Here is a 15,463-nt window from a genome sequence, read left to right on the forward strand (position 1 = left end):
ATTTTGAGGACAAGCTTTCAGGGAGTATCCCCTTCTTCAAGGTCCAAGCAGTACTGCTTGGACCTTGAAGAAGGGGACACGCCCCGAAAGCTTGTCCTCAAAATTATATGTTAGTGCAAATAAAAAAAGTATCACGGACAGTACTCAATTGTTTCTGTCGCAAATGCACTAATACAGCTACAATCACCTTATTGTAGGCCTGTAATTCTTAGGAATAACTCACTGAATTCTGTCTGAACAAGAGTCTAGCAAACATCCCAGGTAGGATAAAATCTGAAACAGGAAATCATAAATTATAATATAATAATCATAAAAAATAATAATATAATAATAATAATAAATGTAATTAAACCCAAAAACACTGAAATTTGAAATATAGCGCCAAGTTCGCACACCACATTTAATTCAATAATATAATCAAACCAAAAACACTGAAATTTGAAATACAGAGGCAAATTCGCACATCGCTGAGCAAAGTCGCAGAATCGTTTTCAGTGTCTGATGATGAATTTCCCCACGAATCATTATCACTCAATTCTGCAAGTGGTTCTGATTTACTATCGCTGTTCTCTAGCCGGTCTAAAACCGCTTTTGACCTAAGGGGATGCTTTTTGGACGCCATGGACATTTCTCAGTTTCCAGGCAGAAAAAACTGTAAAAATGCAGGCAGGGCACAGGACAAAGCACTCGGGACAAAATGTATGTGAAATGGTTTGATACAGTAATGTTATACTATGTGATTTTAGTGTATTGAGTGAATGTCACTTTTAAGATGTTTGAATTTCCCGCTGACTCTGTCCCCCGTACGTCCCGACGTCGCAGGGGACGGAACCCAGATGACAGATGCCGGCATCGGCCGGAGGACATTACAGGGGACACTGCAGGGGGGACATCGCGGGAGTGCAGGACAAGGTAAGTGAAGAAGAGATCCCGAAGTAACGCTGCAAGGTATTCCTGAGTGTAGCTCGGAGTTACCGCTTTTGGTACTGAAACTTTACCCCGAGCTACACTCAGAAATACCGCCAGGGGGGTTAAACAAATTATCAGGAATCAGAAGACTTTGAGCAAGCTTCAAGCACTGTTAAAGCTTGCTGAAAGCGCATGAAAGTTAAGCTGCCCGATCTTTTCTGTTGCTACTATCAAGCATGCGCGTTCTTTACAAAAGTACCATACAGGAGGTGATGCATACTTTTCTAATTGTTGAGGAAAATGTGACTGAAATTTAGTTGATTTAACTAATTAGAGGGTACCCAATACCCAAACGTATCAGAGGTTACATGCTATCTGTCTACTGTTGGTCTGTGAACTGCCCTGTCCTCCAGCACTGCACATACTTCTCCTATGTAGACTTTCAATAGCCATGAGACTGCTGCTGGGCACCACCATCTTGTGTGATATCAGCAACCCCAGCAGATTCAGAGCCGTCACCCCAATGACAGTTCATAATAGTCCACATTGTTACCTCACCCTGCAGGTACGAAAAAAAAATTATATAGAGAGAGGAGAGGTGTAGGAGCTGGGCCAGCATAGGCAGTAATCAGACACTCCCAAAAGTGGCGAGAACTACACTGTGGCAGGATAGAGGGGCTGTGCATTGTAATATGCTCTCCTGAAGAAGTCAAATTTTCTAGCACGTTCAAAGGCACATTGCAAGTGAATACAATTTATGAAAATTAAAACAATACAAGTAGGCATTTAAAATTGTTGATTTTTCAGTGCAATTGTTAAAGCAGATGTTTACCCATAAAAACATGATAAAAAAAATAATGTTCTTTAGCAAGCAACATACATTTCACATTTATAATTATGCTACCAGAATTAGTGTGTGCTATAAATTGCCTCCAGCATTGTTCCTGCTTCTTCTTGCTGGAGGCAGCCATTTTGCTGAAGCCCAGAGCCCCTGAGCAGTATTAAATCTTTAGGCTGTCAGCAGATTGGCCTTTTTTCAGCGCAGTACTAAAAAATAGAGAGCAACTGAGCATGTGCAGAGCAGGGTGAGACAGTGTATTACTGGATTTTAAACAGTATAGGCACTTATTTTCAATGTTTTACATACAGCGGGTATAGAAAAGAATCACCTCCTTTAAAATAATCACACTTTGTTGCTTTGCAGCATGAAATGAAGACAGACACAGTTTTTGTTTAATCCAGCTGTATTTATTTAGTGCAACTTAGAACATCCAAGTGAAAGATATAACACCAACATGTCATAAAAAAATTTGAAAAAATTAAAAAAAACAGAATCACTGAGTTGGAAAAAGTGTCACCCCCCCCCCCTTTTGTCAGTATTTTGTTGAACCACGTTTTGCTTTAATTCTAGCCTTTAGTCTGCTGGATATGTCTCTATTAACTTTGCACATCTAGACTTATATTTGCAATATATCCCTTCTTCTTTGCAGAACTGCTCAAGTTCAGTTAAATTTGATGGTGACCGTTTGTGGACTGCAGTCTTCAAGTCATTCCACAGATTTTCAATGGGGTTTATGTCTGGGCTCTGACTAGGCCACGCAAGGACATTCATCATTTTCTCCTTCAACCACTGTGTGGTCATTTTTGCTGTGTGCTTTGGATCATTGTTATCATGGAAGGTAAACCTTCTTCCCATTGACAACTTTCTGGCAGAGGGCAGCAAATTTTCCTCAAGAATTTGTCAGTATTTTGCCCCGTCCATTTTCCTTCTATCCTGACAAGCGCTCCAGTCCCTGCTACACAGAAACGCCCATAACAGGATATTCGCCCCTCCATGCTTTACTGTAGGAATGGTGTTATTTGGATGGTGAGCTGTGTTGGATTTCCGCCAGACGTATCATTTAGAGTTGAGGCCAAACAATTCAATTTCAGTCTCATCTGACCAGAACACCTTTTTCCATGTGGCCTCAGAATCTTCAAGGTGGGATATGGCAAAGCTCAGTGGTGACTGCATGTGGCCTTTCTTGAGGAGCGGCTTTTTTCTTGCATACAAGCCACATTTGTGGAGAGTTTGTGATAATGTTGTCACATGCACACAATGACCACTCTTTGTCATCAATTCCTGCCACTGATTCAGAGTTGCTGTTGGCCTCTTGGTAGCCTCTCTGACCAGTTTCCTCCTGGCTCTTTCATCCACTTTGGAGCGACGTCCTGATCCAGGGAGGGTCTGTGTTGTACCAAATACCTTTCACTTCTTAATAACAGATTTCTAGACATTGATTAATACTTTTAAATTTTTTTGCATCCATCTCCTGACTTGTGCCTGTCCACAATTTTATCCCGGAGATCTTTGAGCAGTGCCTTGCCACCCATAGTCGATTGTTTGCTTCAGTTGCACTACCAGGGACTGAAAAGCTCCAGGAAAGCTCTTTTCATGCTGAGCTAAACAAGATTATCACAGCTGAAAGTCAAATGGCTTTGTGTGCCATTGAAAAGGTGATTAGCTACATCTGATTGACTTTACAAGTCATTTTTAGGAGTGATCCTTTTCCAACTCAGTGATTCAGTTTTTGTTTTTTTATTCTTTTCTGACATGTTGGTGTTATATCTTTCACTTGGATGTTATAAGTTGCACTGAGTACATACTGGAGCTGGACAAAACATAAACTGTGTGTCTTCATTTCAGGCTGCAGAGCAACAAAATGTGAATATTTTTAAGGGGGGGGGGGGGGGTAATTCTTTTTCTATACCCAGTGTAGCTATAACCTGCAAAAGGGGCCAGCCTGAAGTTCCACTTTAAGTTGGTGACAGCGAATACACAGTACAGCTCCATATTCTAATTTATAAAAGCAAGTTCATATACTGTAAATGTTATATTTATATAAATCACAGTTGTATGCGAGTTCTATGTGATTAAAGTTCTATGTAATCATAAGGCAGTCTTCAGATCTTCACATTCAGTTTTGTTGAGGTACAAAGATACCATGAAAACCATAAGGAATCTGCAAAGGCACGGCCGCTCTGGCAATTTCTGTGAAGTCTTTTGCATCCAAGATTAGAAGGAATGTACTTTTATCCTAAAAAACAAAAAGACAACGAGAAAATATGAAATACTGTGAGGTTTCTTTTATTCACTGACCTGAACTGATTTTGAAAATGTCATTTTTTTTCTTTCACCCTCTCGTGGAAAATAATGGAATGACACCATGCTGGCTGATAGCAGGAACCCACATTGTATCTGTCAATGCTTTATCCTGAATACCCGTGTCACTACAGACATCATTCACATGACAGTTTTCTTCCTGTTAGAAAAGCTAGGAAACTGTTCCAACACAAACACACTTGAATAAAATGTATTGTCACAGTACACACAGCTTACTTAGGGCCTGGGCCAGCAGTTCAGGTATTGTGTATTGCATAGTAAGAGGAGGAGAAGGTGACATGCTCCACCATACCCAGAATTACAGATTTATTTATTTACAGAATATTTATTTACATACTGTACATTCACATCAATGCCTGCCATTACAATCTAATATCCCTAGTTCACATGCATAGAGACACATACAGTTGCAAGAAAAAGTATGTGAACCCCTTGGGATTACGTGGAGTTTTGCATGAATTGGGCATAAAATGTGCTCTGAACGTCATCTAAGTCACAACAATAGAAGAACACAGTCTGCTGAACATAATACTACACAAACATTAGATGTTGCCATGGTTTAATTGCACATAACATGTAAACATTCACAGTGCAGTACTTTCTTGCAACTGTACTAGAACCATTTTGGAAAATAAATAAATGAGCCAATCAACCTACCATGTGTGGAAAGATACGGGAGTACCCAGAGGTAATCCACACAAGCACAGAATAATTTTTAACCTCTTGCCAACCGCCAGTCATATGACGTCCTCCAGAACGCGCTCTCCTGCACACCCCCAGGGGCGCACACCCAGCGATCTCCGTGATCGCTGTGTCCTACGGACACAGCTGATCACGTGACGTGGTAAAAGCCATTCACAGCGGCCTTTTACCACATGATCAGCCGTGTTCAATGACACACTGATCAATGGGAAACGCAATTGCCAGTTATCGGCTGCACTTTCCTTGCGCTATCACAGCGTGAGGAAAGTACTGCCAAGAACCGGCAGTTGTCAGAGGGATTGGCACCAATCATCAGGGCACTGATGATCAGTGCCCTGATGATCAGTGCCCAGCAGTGCCGCCCACAAGTGCCCAGCAGTGTCACCCACCTGTGCCCATCAGTGCAGCCCAGCAGTGCCACCCATTAGTGCAACTCATCAGTGCCCAGCAGTGCCACCAGTCAGTGCCCAGCAGTGCCGCCTATCAATGCCGCCTCATCAGTGCCTATCAGTGCTGCCTATCAGTGATGCTTATCAGTGCAGCCTCATCAACGCACATCAGTGAAGGAGAAAAAAAACCTGTTTGCAAAATTTTATAATAGAAACAAAGAAAAACCTTTTTTTTTTTTCACTTTTTTGCTCTTTTTTTGCTTATAACGCAAAAAATAAAACACCCAGTGGCAAGTAAATACCACTAAAAGAAAGCTCTATTTGTGTGAAAAAATGATAAAAATATCATATGGGTACAATGTTGCATGACCGCGCAATTGGCATTCAAAGTGCAACAGCGCTGAAAGCTGAAAATTGGCCTGGGCAGGAAGGGGGTACAAGTGCCCTGTACGCAAGTGGTTAAAGGGACTTTATAGTGGATTTGTACATTATTTCTCTTTATATTTGGTCAAGAAAAAATAAATAAAAAAGTAAAATAATAAACATTTTAGTCACATAATATTTTTAGGTCCCAATGACTTATCTTTTATCAAATGGTTCAGTGCAATGTTTCACTCAAAGTGCTTCATAAGAAGCAGCTGTGCTGTAACTTTAGCTAAATCATAGTGCTTAGGGAACCCTTTTCCATGCGTAATTTTTTGGATATTGGCAAAACAAAGATTGTATATAGTGAAAAAAATAAATATGTTTGATAAAGAGTTACTTCCTTTCTTATACAAGTACACTCACCAGACACTTTATTAGGTACATCTTGCTAGTGCCAAGAAAATATCCCCCACACCATTACACCACCACCAGCCTGAACCATCGATACAAGGCAGGAGGGATTCATGCTTCAATGTTGTTTACGCCAAATTCTGACCTTACCATTTGAATGTCGCAGCAACCAGTCTGCCCATTCTCCTCTGACCTCAAAAAGGCATTTTCATCCACACAACTGCTGCTAACTGGATATTTTCTCTTTTTTTCAGACTTCTCTCTGTAAACCCTAGAGATGGTTGTGTGTAAAAGTCCCAGTAGATCAGTAGTTTTGAAATACTTAGACCAGCCTGTCTGGCACCAACAACCATGTCACTTTCAAAGTCATTTAAATCCCCTTCATTCCCCATTCTGATGCTTAGTTTGAACGTCAGCAAGTCGAATCACACACCTACTGAGCGACATATCAGATTGGATGTCGCTCCACTTCCTTAAACTGAACCTCTCCAAAACCGAGTTTCTTGTCTTCCCCCCAGCCCGGACACCACCCCCCATTGACTTCTCCATCACATCCAACAACGCCACCATCAAACCCACCCGCAGGCCAGAGTACTTGGTGTCATTCTGGACTCCAACCTATCCTTCCAGCCCCAAGTCCAATCTTTAACAAACTCGTGCAGACTCCACCTCCGCAACATCGCCAAAATATGCGCGTTCCTAACCCCAGAAACCACTAAACAGCTCATCCACTCACTCATCATATCACGACTCGATTACTGCAACTCCCTCCTCACTGGCCTGCCTCGCCGCTGGCTATCCCCGCTTCAGTCGATCCTGAATACGGCTGCCAGACTCATTCACCTTTCCAACCGCTCCATCTCCGCCACCCCCCTCTGCCAATCCCTCCACTGGCTTCTGATTGCGCAACGGATCAAATTCAAAATCCTAACACTGACGTACAAAGCTGTCCACCATACTGCCCCGAACTACATCACTGACCTAATATCAAAGTACCGCCCAGCACGCACACTCCGCTCCTCACAAGACCTCCTTCTCTCTAGTTCCCTGGTCTCCTCCTCCCATGCCCGCCTCCAGGACTTCTCCAGGGTGTCACCCATCCTCTGGAACTCCCTGCCCCAACCCATCAGATTATCACCTACTCTCCTCTCCTTTAGGCGCACCCTGAAAACCAATCTCTTCAGGGAAGCCTACCCCACCCCCTGCTAACTTGCCGACCTCCTCCACTCTTCCTACCACTCCATCACCCACAGCTATCTCCTCCTGTGCCACCATCCCCTCCCTCCTAGATTGTAAGCTTGAAAGAGCAGGGCCTTCAATCCCCTCATGTTTTGCATTGTATTGGTATTGTTCTGTCACATGTTCTGTCCCCCTTTGTAATGTACAGTGCTGAGCGAACTATTGGCGCTTTATAAATACTGTATAATAATAATAATAATAAGTCATCTTCACGTCTGCATGTATAAATGCATTGAGTTGTTGCCATGTGATTGGCTGATTAGCAATTTGTGTTACCAAGCAATTGCACAGGTGTACCTAATAAAGTGGCTGGTGAGTGTATATTATTTCATAAATGTATGTAACTAATCCTCCTCTCTGTGGAGATGGAAAAGATTAATGCTGGGTCTGAGACCTAGGACTGAAAAATACTGCTCTGCTGGGCTTCTCCTGTGAGCAACTTCCACCAATGGCTAGTTCATACCTGTGCAATGAATTTAAGGCACGTTAACATTAAACTTAAATAATGTGCATTTTCAAGAAAGTGCATCAGAGGTGCAGCCAACAGGAATTTTTTGAATACACTGTACATAAAATGCCCAGGTGTAAATGTGGCCTGAGGAAGCGTTCCAGAAACAGGGAGTGGGACCTATGGTTTCCATTATCACGTGACAAGATGAAAATGGTACAAAGTCCAGCCACCTACCTGATGAGGTGTAAGAACAGCAGAAAGAATCACTCCATCATCCTCTTCCACAGAATCTGGGGATGGCACAAATATTGGTTCTGAAGGGTAAAATCCATCTTCTTTCCATATCTTGACATTTGGAGACAGAGAATTATATGCATAAGTTTTATCCTCCAAGATATGCTCAATATAAAACATTAGCTAAAAAGGGAAGTATAGTGTTCATAGGGAAGTGCATATTTTGGCTTATTATTGCAGTCTTTAACTGAAGTATGGGTTTAAAAAAAAAAACATACAAACTCACCTAGGTAGATGCAGCATCAATCCGATGCTGCATCTGTCTCCCACCAGCTCTAAGACTGCTGAGAAATGAGCGATCAACGACCACTGTTCGCTCAGTTCTCCCTCTTCAGTGAGCAGAGAGCTGGTGACTGTTTGTGCTCTGCCCCTCCAGTGCTCATTGGAGCACTGGGCTGTGGAGGGGGCAGGAATGGCTGGCTCAGGCTCTTAGTGGCTTGCTCAGAGGTTGCCGGTCCAGACATCTGGGTGGATCCTGACTTTAAAGTCGGGATGTTTCCAGAGCCTGGACCGGCTGAGAGCGGTCTTTAGCCCGCTGTTGGCTTAAAACAGGTCACAGTAGTGCAGAACAAAGTGCACTCTTGTGATCCATAGAAGTACAGCGAATAGCTTTGGCTATTCTTCTCCTTAAAGTCTAATTTATCTTTCAGGGTAAATGCTTAATATAAATTCAGTATAACGGAAAACAAAAGTGTTCAACATCTTACAATTGTTTCTGTAATACACTAAAATCTCAAGTAAGGTTTAACATGATAATGTTATTTTACATGTCATTTTCAGTTTGTTTAAATCTACAGCTTGCCAAAAAATAATGCCCGCCAATCCTCCCATGAAGGTCCTGCTTTAGCACTTCCTGTTAAAGGGTGACAACTGCTTGTTGCCTTTTCCCAGTATTACTCTTATGTTCAAAAAGTGCAGCGTGTCTAATATCAAATAAATTATATATAAAACCAATATTGATGCGTATAGTCCTTTTGTGCAAAAAACACACTGTAAATAAAGTGCAACTGTAAAACATCAATATATGTAAAAAGATATATATATATATATATATAAAAATGGATAAAAGTCCATGTGATGGTGAAATTCTGACATCGATTAAATAGTAATGTTACGTGAAGATCCCATGCCCAGGTGATCTCAAATACATTCCATGTGATAATATTTCGTTCGGTGAAGTGCAGGGGATATGATAAAAATGCGCACTGACCAGATGCGCATTATAAACACGCAATTTGTATAAGTGGTATAATCTGCCAGAGGTCCCCTTTAAGGTGGATCAGATGTGCAGCGTGGAAAGAATCTCCCTTCTCTGAATCCGGAGCTGCTCTGCAGCTGTCCTTCACATGGGATTCTGAAATTTATCAGCTCAGTGCAGAGCCAAGAAAGAGGGTGCCCATAGTGTAGTATTCAATGATTTATTGCATAAAAGCATAAGTATCATCCACGTGGAGAAAAAACATGATTAAGCAAAGCTGTAGAGTATTGTACTGACCAGCCACTCTCTAAGATGGCCGCCGGACCTTCGTGAGGCTCCGGCGGCGTGACGTCACGGCGTACGGCTCCTCCTTGACTCATTTCTGGTTCCCTTTTAGTGCATTTGCTGCTGATCTTACCTTAAGCGCTCGCTGATTTTCTTCACTGTGGTATTACTTTTATGTTGACATCCTGTCGTGTGGGCTGTTCCAACAAACATTACACAAGCATGGTCCACTGTTGTCACCATCAGCTTGAGAAATCTCATGACTCTAAATGAGTCCCAAATGATGAAACAAAAAAAATCCATAAATATGTGAGGTGAGCCCATATGGTTCACAGGGTGTTATGCATGTGACACGTGGGTGATCCGTTTAAGGGAAGACTGTGATATCTGGTATTCACTGGTGGTTGGCCATATTTATGGACTTTTTTTGTTTCATCATTTTGGGACTCCTTTATATGAGAGACACAATTTTAGTTGAGCTACATTATTATTTGTATCATGTCTACCTACTACACTACCTGAACCTTTACCTTAGTTTTTCAGAATTTTATGATTGCAACACAGAAAAATTCAAATCAGGGCATCCTGACCTGAATTTCAGCCATTTTTACTACCCTACTTCTGCAAATCTAGGATATCTATTAATAGAAATCTTTTAATAGAAATATGCAATCCACTAATCAGTTTTAAATCCCTTTCCCTCAATTTAGTTTTATCGATCTCCCTATATGCCATTATCAGCTCACCAATACTGTGTGTATGAAGGAGGTAAGCCTTCTATTTGTGTTCATATATCTTTATCACTTTGCGGGTCTTAACACATATCAGTCTATGTACCGTGTGACTTATGAAAACATTTAGGACTACCTAAATGTAGATCTAGTAGAACACATAAAATGCTGAGTAATACATGAAATCTATAATCTGATTGCCGTTTGCTATGAACTGCATTCATAAACTTATTTTTTTAACAATCCAGGTGAATAGTTTGCAAACAAAATCAGACAATGTATTGACAACAGTCAATACATTTTCTACATTTAGCGTGGTTTGCCATATAACCAGTTCACCTAATAACTAACCTTTGCTTTTTTTGTCTCCACATCCACTTTAATCAAAGAATTCCCAACCAGGTGCTGAAAGCCACAACCATAAAAGAACTGGTATTTTTTTGTGTTGTACTTGGCATAATTTATCTGAGGAAATTCTATTCCACATGCGTCCAACATGTGGTCATGGAGGTTTTCGTGGGTACACCACACCTGCACAAATGACAGAGAATGAACAGAGAATCTACTGAATGTCAAAAATACAGAAAAAAAATCTGGTTTAAAACAGCTTTCAAAAATAATGGTGTTAACAGATACCAATCATGAACTAATTTGGCATGTTAGTAAGCCTCCTAGTTAGGGTGTGATGCTAGGCGAATTTTTATTTTTTTTTGCAATACAGGATTTTTACTGAAAAAAGGGGAGTGAAATAACAATACAAATGAGCAACCATAGACCGTTTGACATGGTAAGCGTAGTACAATACAGACTACAATAGCTTTATTCACCTGCTGCCGTGTATACAATTTTTAGGAAATTAGGGGCAATTTTTAGGTATTTTGTCAAGGCACCCCTAAAGATCCCAAAAGGTAGCCCAGGGTGCCTCGGCACTCTAGTTGAAAAATGCTGGTATAGGAGATAGGATATCAACAATTTCAAATAATGGGATCATTGTACATCATCATGAAGTCCCAGTAAATCCATATCAGGCAAGAGGGGCAGAGAGCTGTAGATGTAGATGGATTAGATCGAAAATCGTAGATTGATTCGCTCGAATAACCCTAGGACATGCCCAAAACATGTGTATAACAAATCCTGGGTGTAACAGGTAGGGTCTCACTCTTGGTATATCGGAGAGTGCGTCAGAAGGGTAGAGGAAACCCTATGCAGAAACTTGATCTGTATAATCGTTTTATCTTTAGAAGAAATGGCCAGCTGAGGACCCTGGTTCCAAAGCATCCTCCCAGTCCTCCTCGTCCGAAGAGGGGATGTCTTTCTTCCATGTCACCCACAGCTTCTCTATCCTAGGGGAGCTAACACATAGCAACGCTCCATAAAGGGCAGATAATGTTTTTTTTTCAGGTATCCCTGGACCAGCAGCTCCTCAGTAGCGTCTGTCTGAAGGAAACTGTATCCTGGTCGCGTGTGTTAGCTGGAAATACCTGAACAGCATCCCTCTCAGGAGGTGAAACAGCTGAGAGAACTAAGGAAAAGCCAGCTAGACCCCAGAGGGCATAATATCAGCAAGGGTCTTGATGCCATATCTCGCCCCCAAAATCGGGGATCGGGAATAGAGTGAAAGTGGGGAAGGGTAGGATTTCCCCAGAGAGGTTAGACCGGTGGCAAATGATGAAGTCGCACAAACTGACGTTAAGCCATTGTCCAAACCCCTTATGTAGCTTGCCTTGGGTCCGGAGCAGTATCATACATGCTAAGCCCCCAAAACGCTATGTTATGGAGGTCAGCCCAGAAAGACTGCTTCCAAATGCTAAGTAAATTTAGTTTGGCTCCTCTGTAGCTTGTGGAGCAGTTGTTGATTGCTTTAGCTTGCTGGTCTGATTATTTCTCCCTGCAATCTGGAGGGTTCTGTGAGGAAAGGCAAAAGGACAGTCTGAATATTTATGGGGACCCAGCCACTCCCTGAGGAGGTGTGCCCAGTAGGTGGCTGGAGAGCCCATAATTAGTCTGGGGCCTGTAGCAGAGTTGAGTTGATCCTGGGTCCAGTCCTGCAGGAGGAGGAGTCCATGGCCTGAAGGGGCTTGGCTTTCAGCAGTTTGCTGCAGCATAGTTGGGGGGGCCTACTTCAAGGGTTTCATCTGAAATTTCTGCTTTCAGAAAATATATAAACAATTAGGGGTTTAAGGTTATTTACAGCAAAAAAATGCAAATTTTTGCAGCAATGATCGAGATATCATTCTTTAGCTCAATTGCATAAGATAAAAGTAATCTGGGTGGCTAAGTATTACTTTTACAGTCGTTGGAAGGGGGTCCCACCCACCACCGCAACCGCCGTCTTTACCGGGCTCACCCGTGTTATCGAGGAGCCTTGTAAGGATGCAACTGGTGACATCCAGCTCTAGGCACACAGTGAGAGGAATGGATGTTGTTCCTCCCACTGTGTGACATCATAAACAGGAAGCAAGAGTACAATCCAAACGCACATGTTCCTGCGTTACAAATGGCTGTGTGTATAAATGGGTGCTGCAGCGACCGTCGGCTGGAACCGAACAGAACCAGCAAGGAAAAAATGTCACCAGCACACTGAGGATCACCAATATGGGTCCAAAAGTTTTAATGAACAATCACATAGTTACAGCAAGGCAATGTTTCCCATATTGGTGATCCATTTCCCCTATTGTGCTGGTGACATTCTCCCTTCCTATCCTAAACAGGAAGTGACAAAGATTTCATCACTTCATGTTTTGGTTCTTTGTTTACCTGGCTGTTACCAGCCAGTAAAGCAACTGATCAGACTGATCTGTTTCTGATTGGCTGTAGTGGAGACCAGAGAAAAGATATGGGGTCTAACAGACCCCACATCTCTCCATAGAAAGGACCTGTCATGGCCCATTCTATTACAAGGAATGTTGTTCATCCCTTGTAATAGCAATGAAATTGATAAAAAAAAGTTAAAAGGTACAGCGTTGAAAAAAACGGTTTCAATAAAAAATAATAAAATAAAAAAAAAAAATTTAAAGTGGCCCCATTCCCCTGTGCTTGCACGCAAATAGGCCCTGCATGCATAATCGGTGATCGCACCACAAGAGCAAACAATGTTTAAATTACAGAGACTGAAGCAAGCTAAATTTTACAAAAAGACAGAAAAAACAGTAGTTGTCAATTATTATTACAGGTACTTACAGTATTTACTGGCGTATAAGACTACTTTTTATACTTAAAAATATACCCCAAAATTGGGGGTCGTCTTATACGCGGGGTATAAAATGTGAACCTTGAGTTTGTTTGGGTCAGGCTGGCTGGATGTGTGGTAATACTGTACATACAGTATACCACGCTGAGCCAAGCTGGCTCAAAACACATGTCCCTATGACAGATTAATCCGTCAGCCCGCTGGATGTGCGGTATATACAGTATACTGCGCTGAGCCAAGTGGTTTCAAAATGTACCGGTACATCCCTACTGTAATCAGCCCGCTGGATGCGTGTATGTACGGTAGCTGCGGCTACATACAGTATACACTGGGCCAATCACGGCGAGTGATGTGTTCTACTAATGAATACAAAGCCTGCTTGGATTGGCTGAGTCAGAGAGGTGGGCTGAGGTCACAACCTCAGCCAATCCAAGCAGGCTTTGTATTCATTAGTAGAATACATCGCTCGCCGTGATTGGCCCAGCGTATACCGTATGTAGCCTCAGCTACTGTACATGCACACATCCAGCAGGCTGATTACCGTAGGGACGTACCGGTACGTTTTGAAACAGCTTGGCTCAGTATACTGTATATACCACACATCCAGCGGGCTGACAGATTAATCTGTCATAGGGACATTTGTTTTGAGCCAGCTTGGCATACTGTATGTAAATTACTGCACATATATACTGTATGTAGCCGAAGCTACCGTATTACCGCACATCCAGCGGTAACCATCTGACTTGGAATTTGATCCATATGATGACTGTCTTACAAATGTATCACAAGATGTCATTCATGAACTTATGATGTCAGAGGATGAACATGAGGATTTTGAAGGATTTTAAGTACCGGTAAGTCATAACCATTTCAATTAAACAATCTGATGTTTTTAAATGGTGTTGCCTCGGAAGGGGGGTAGTCTTATACGGCGAGAATAGCCCAAAACCTATGTTCTAACTGGAAAATTAGGGGGTCGTCTTATACACCCAGTTGCCTTATACGCCGGAAAATACGGTATATACCACTGTCAATTTTACGCAGTGCTTTACATATATTGTACATTCACAACATTATTTGTAATTTGGTTTAAAAAAAATGGGCTGCTCAGTCTAAAATGCCCGGGTCTATTTTTTGTCCCAGTCCGAGCCTGAATGCAAGAGTGTAACTACTGGTGATTCAGTGTAGTGCTTCCCTCGCCCTGTCATTCCCTGATCACACCTCAGATCCTCAGCAATCTTCTAGCAAATAGAAGCAGCCATTGGGGGTTATTTACTAAAACTGAAGAGTGCAGAATCTGGTGCAATTCTGCATAGAAACCAATCAGCTTCCAGGTTTTATTTCCAAAGCTTACTTGAACAAGCTGAAGTTAGAAGCTGATTGGCTCCCATGCACTGCTGCACCAGATTCTGAGTACACCAGCTTTAGTGAATCTACCGCTTTGTCTCCTTCCAAGATCAGGAGTTGATGTCACTTACTGAACTGCTGAATGCTCAATAGGACAATAAACACAATAGCACAATAAAAGTGAAGGCGCTGTGATACGATTAGCACTTCTTATGATTGCAATTTATCAATCTTTCATCAGCCACTTTTAGGTCTTTGGAACTTTGAACGTGAAAGTTCTGCCCCAAAGTTCTTATCTCTTACAATCTGGCAAGATCATTAAACGGTGATACACTTTTGCTGCTGGACTCTTCATTTTGTAAATAAAAGTAGTTCATAAAAAAGAGAATTCAGCAAGACTAATAATGACTATTGCTGTCTCTCAACTCACTCTTTCAACAAACAAGAAAGGAAACTACTTTTTGCATAACAGCTTGCCTACCTTTCCATCAGCTTTCTTTTCAGCAGTAGCGGTAGAGTAGTTTAGGGGTTGGGTAAGGTCTCCTTTGGCACTGGTGTCCAGAGGGATGACAAACCTGTGTGGGTAAGGCTTAGAAACACTCTTATACACCTGCAGAGAAAGTTGTTACATAATATGTCAAACCAATTTTTAATTGCAAAGATTGTCAAACAATTTGTTTATGGCAACATAGCTGGGTATGTTGCTGATTAACAATGTTGCCTGTACTATAACCATGCTTGAATGCCATCATGTAGGGGAGGGGAGGAGGTCAATAACCCTGGGTCAA

At 41.9% G+C, this 15,463-nt stretch overlaps 1 protein-coding gene across 2 annotated transcripts in view; it reads right to left on the minus strand.

Moving 5' to 3' along the window:
* Positions 1 to 367: 367 nt before the first annotated feature.
* The window catches only part of LOC149466017 (carotenoid-cleaving dioxygenase, mitochondrial-like), a 53,782-nt gene continuing 38,686 nt past the window's right edge, over positions 368 to 15,463 (minus strand). For both annotated transcript variants that reach the window (XM_089673098.1, XM_089673099.1), the window contains exons 9-12: positions 15,157 to 15,285; positions 10,490 to 10,669; positions 7,865 to 7,975; positions 368 to 3,986 (exon numbers count right to left, since the gene is read on the minus strand). In XM_089673098.1, the coding sequence (XP_089529224.1) occupies positions 3,867 to 3,986; positions 7,865 to 7,975; positions 10,490 to 10,669; positions 15,157 to 15,285 (540 nt within the window). In that variant the 3' untranslated portion in view covers positions 368 to 3,866. The remainder of the gene's footprint in view (positions 3,987 to 7,864; positions 7,976 to 10,489; positions 10,670 to 15,156; positions 15,286 to 15,463) is intronic.

The sequence above is a fragment of the Staurois parvus genome, unplaced genomic scaffold (genome assembly GCF_062004578.1).
Source record: "Staurois parvus isolate SC_StPar_1 unplaced genomic scaffold, SC_StPar_1.0 ptg000135l, whole genome shotgun sequence".
Lineage (NCBI taxonomy): Eukaryota > Metazoa > Chordata > Amphibia > Anura > Ranidae > Staurois > Staurois parvus.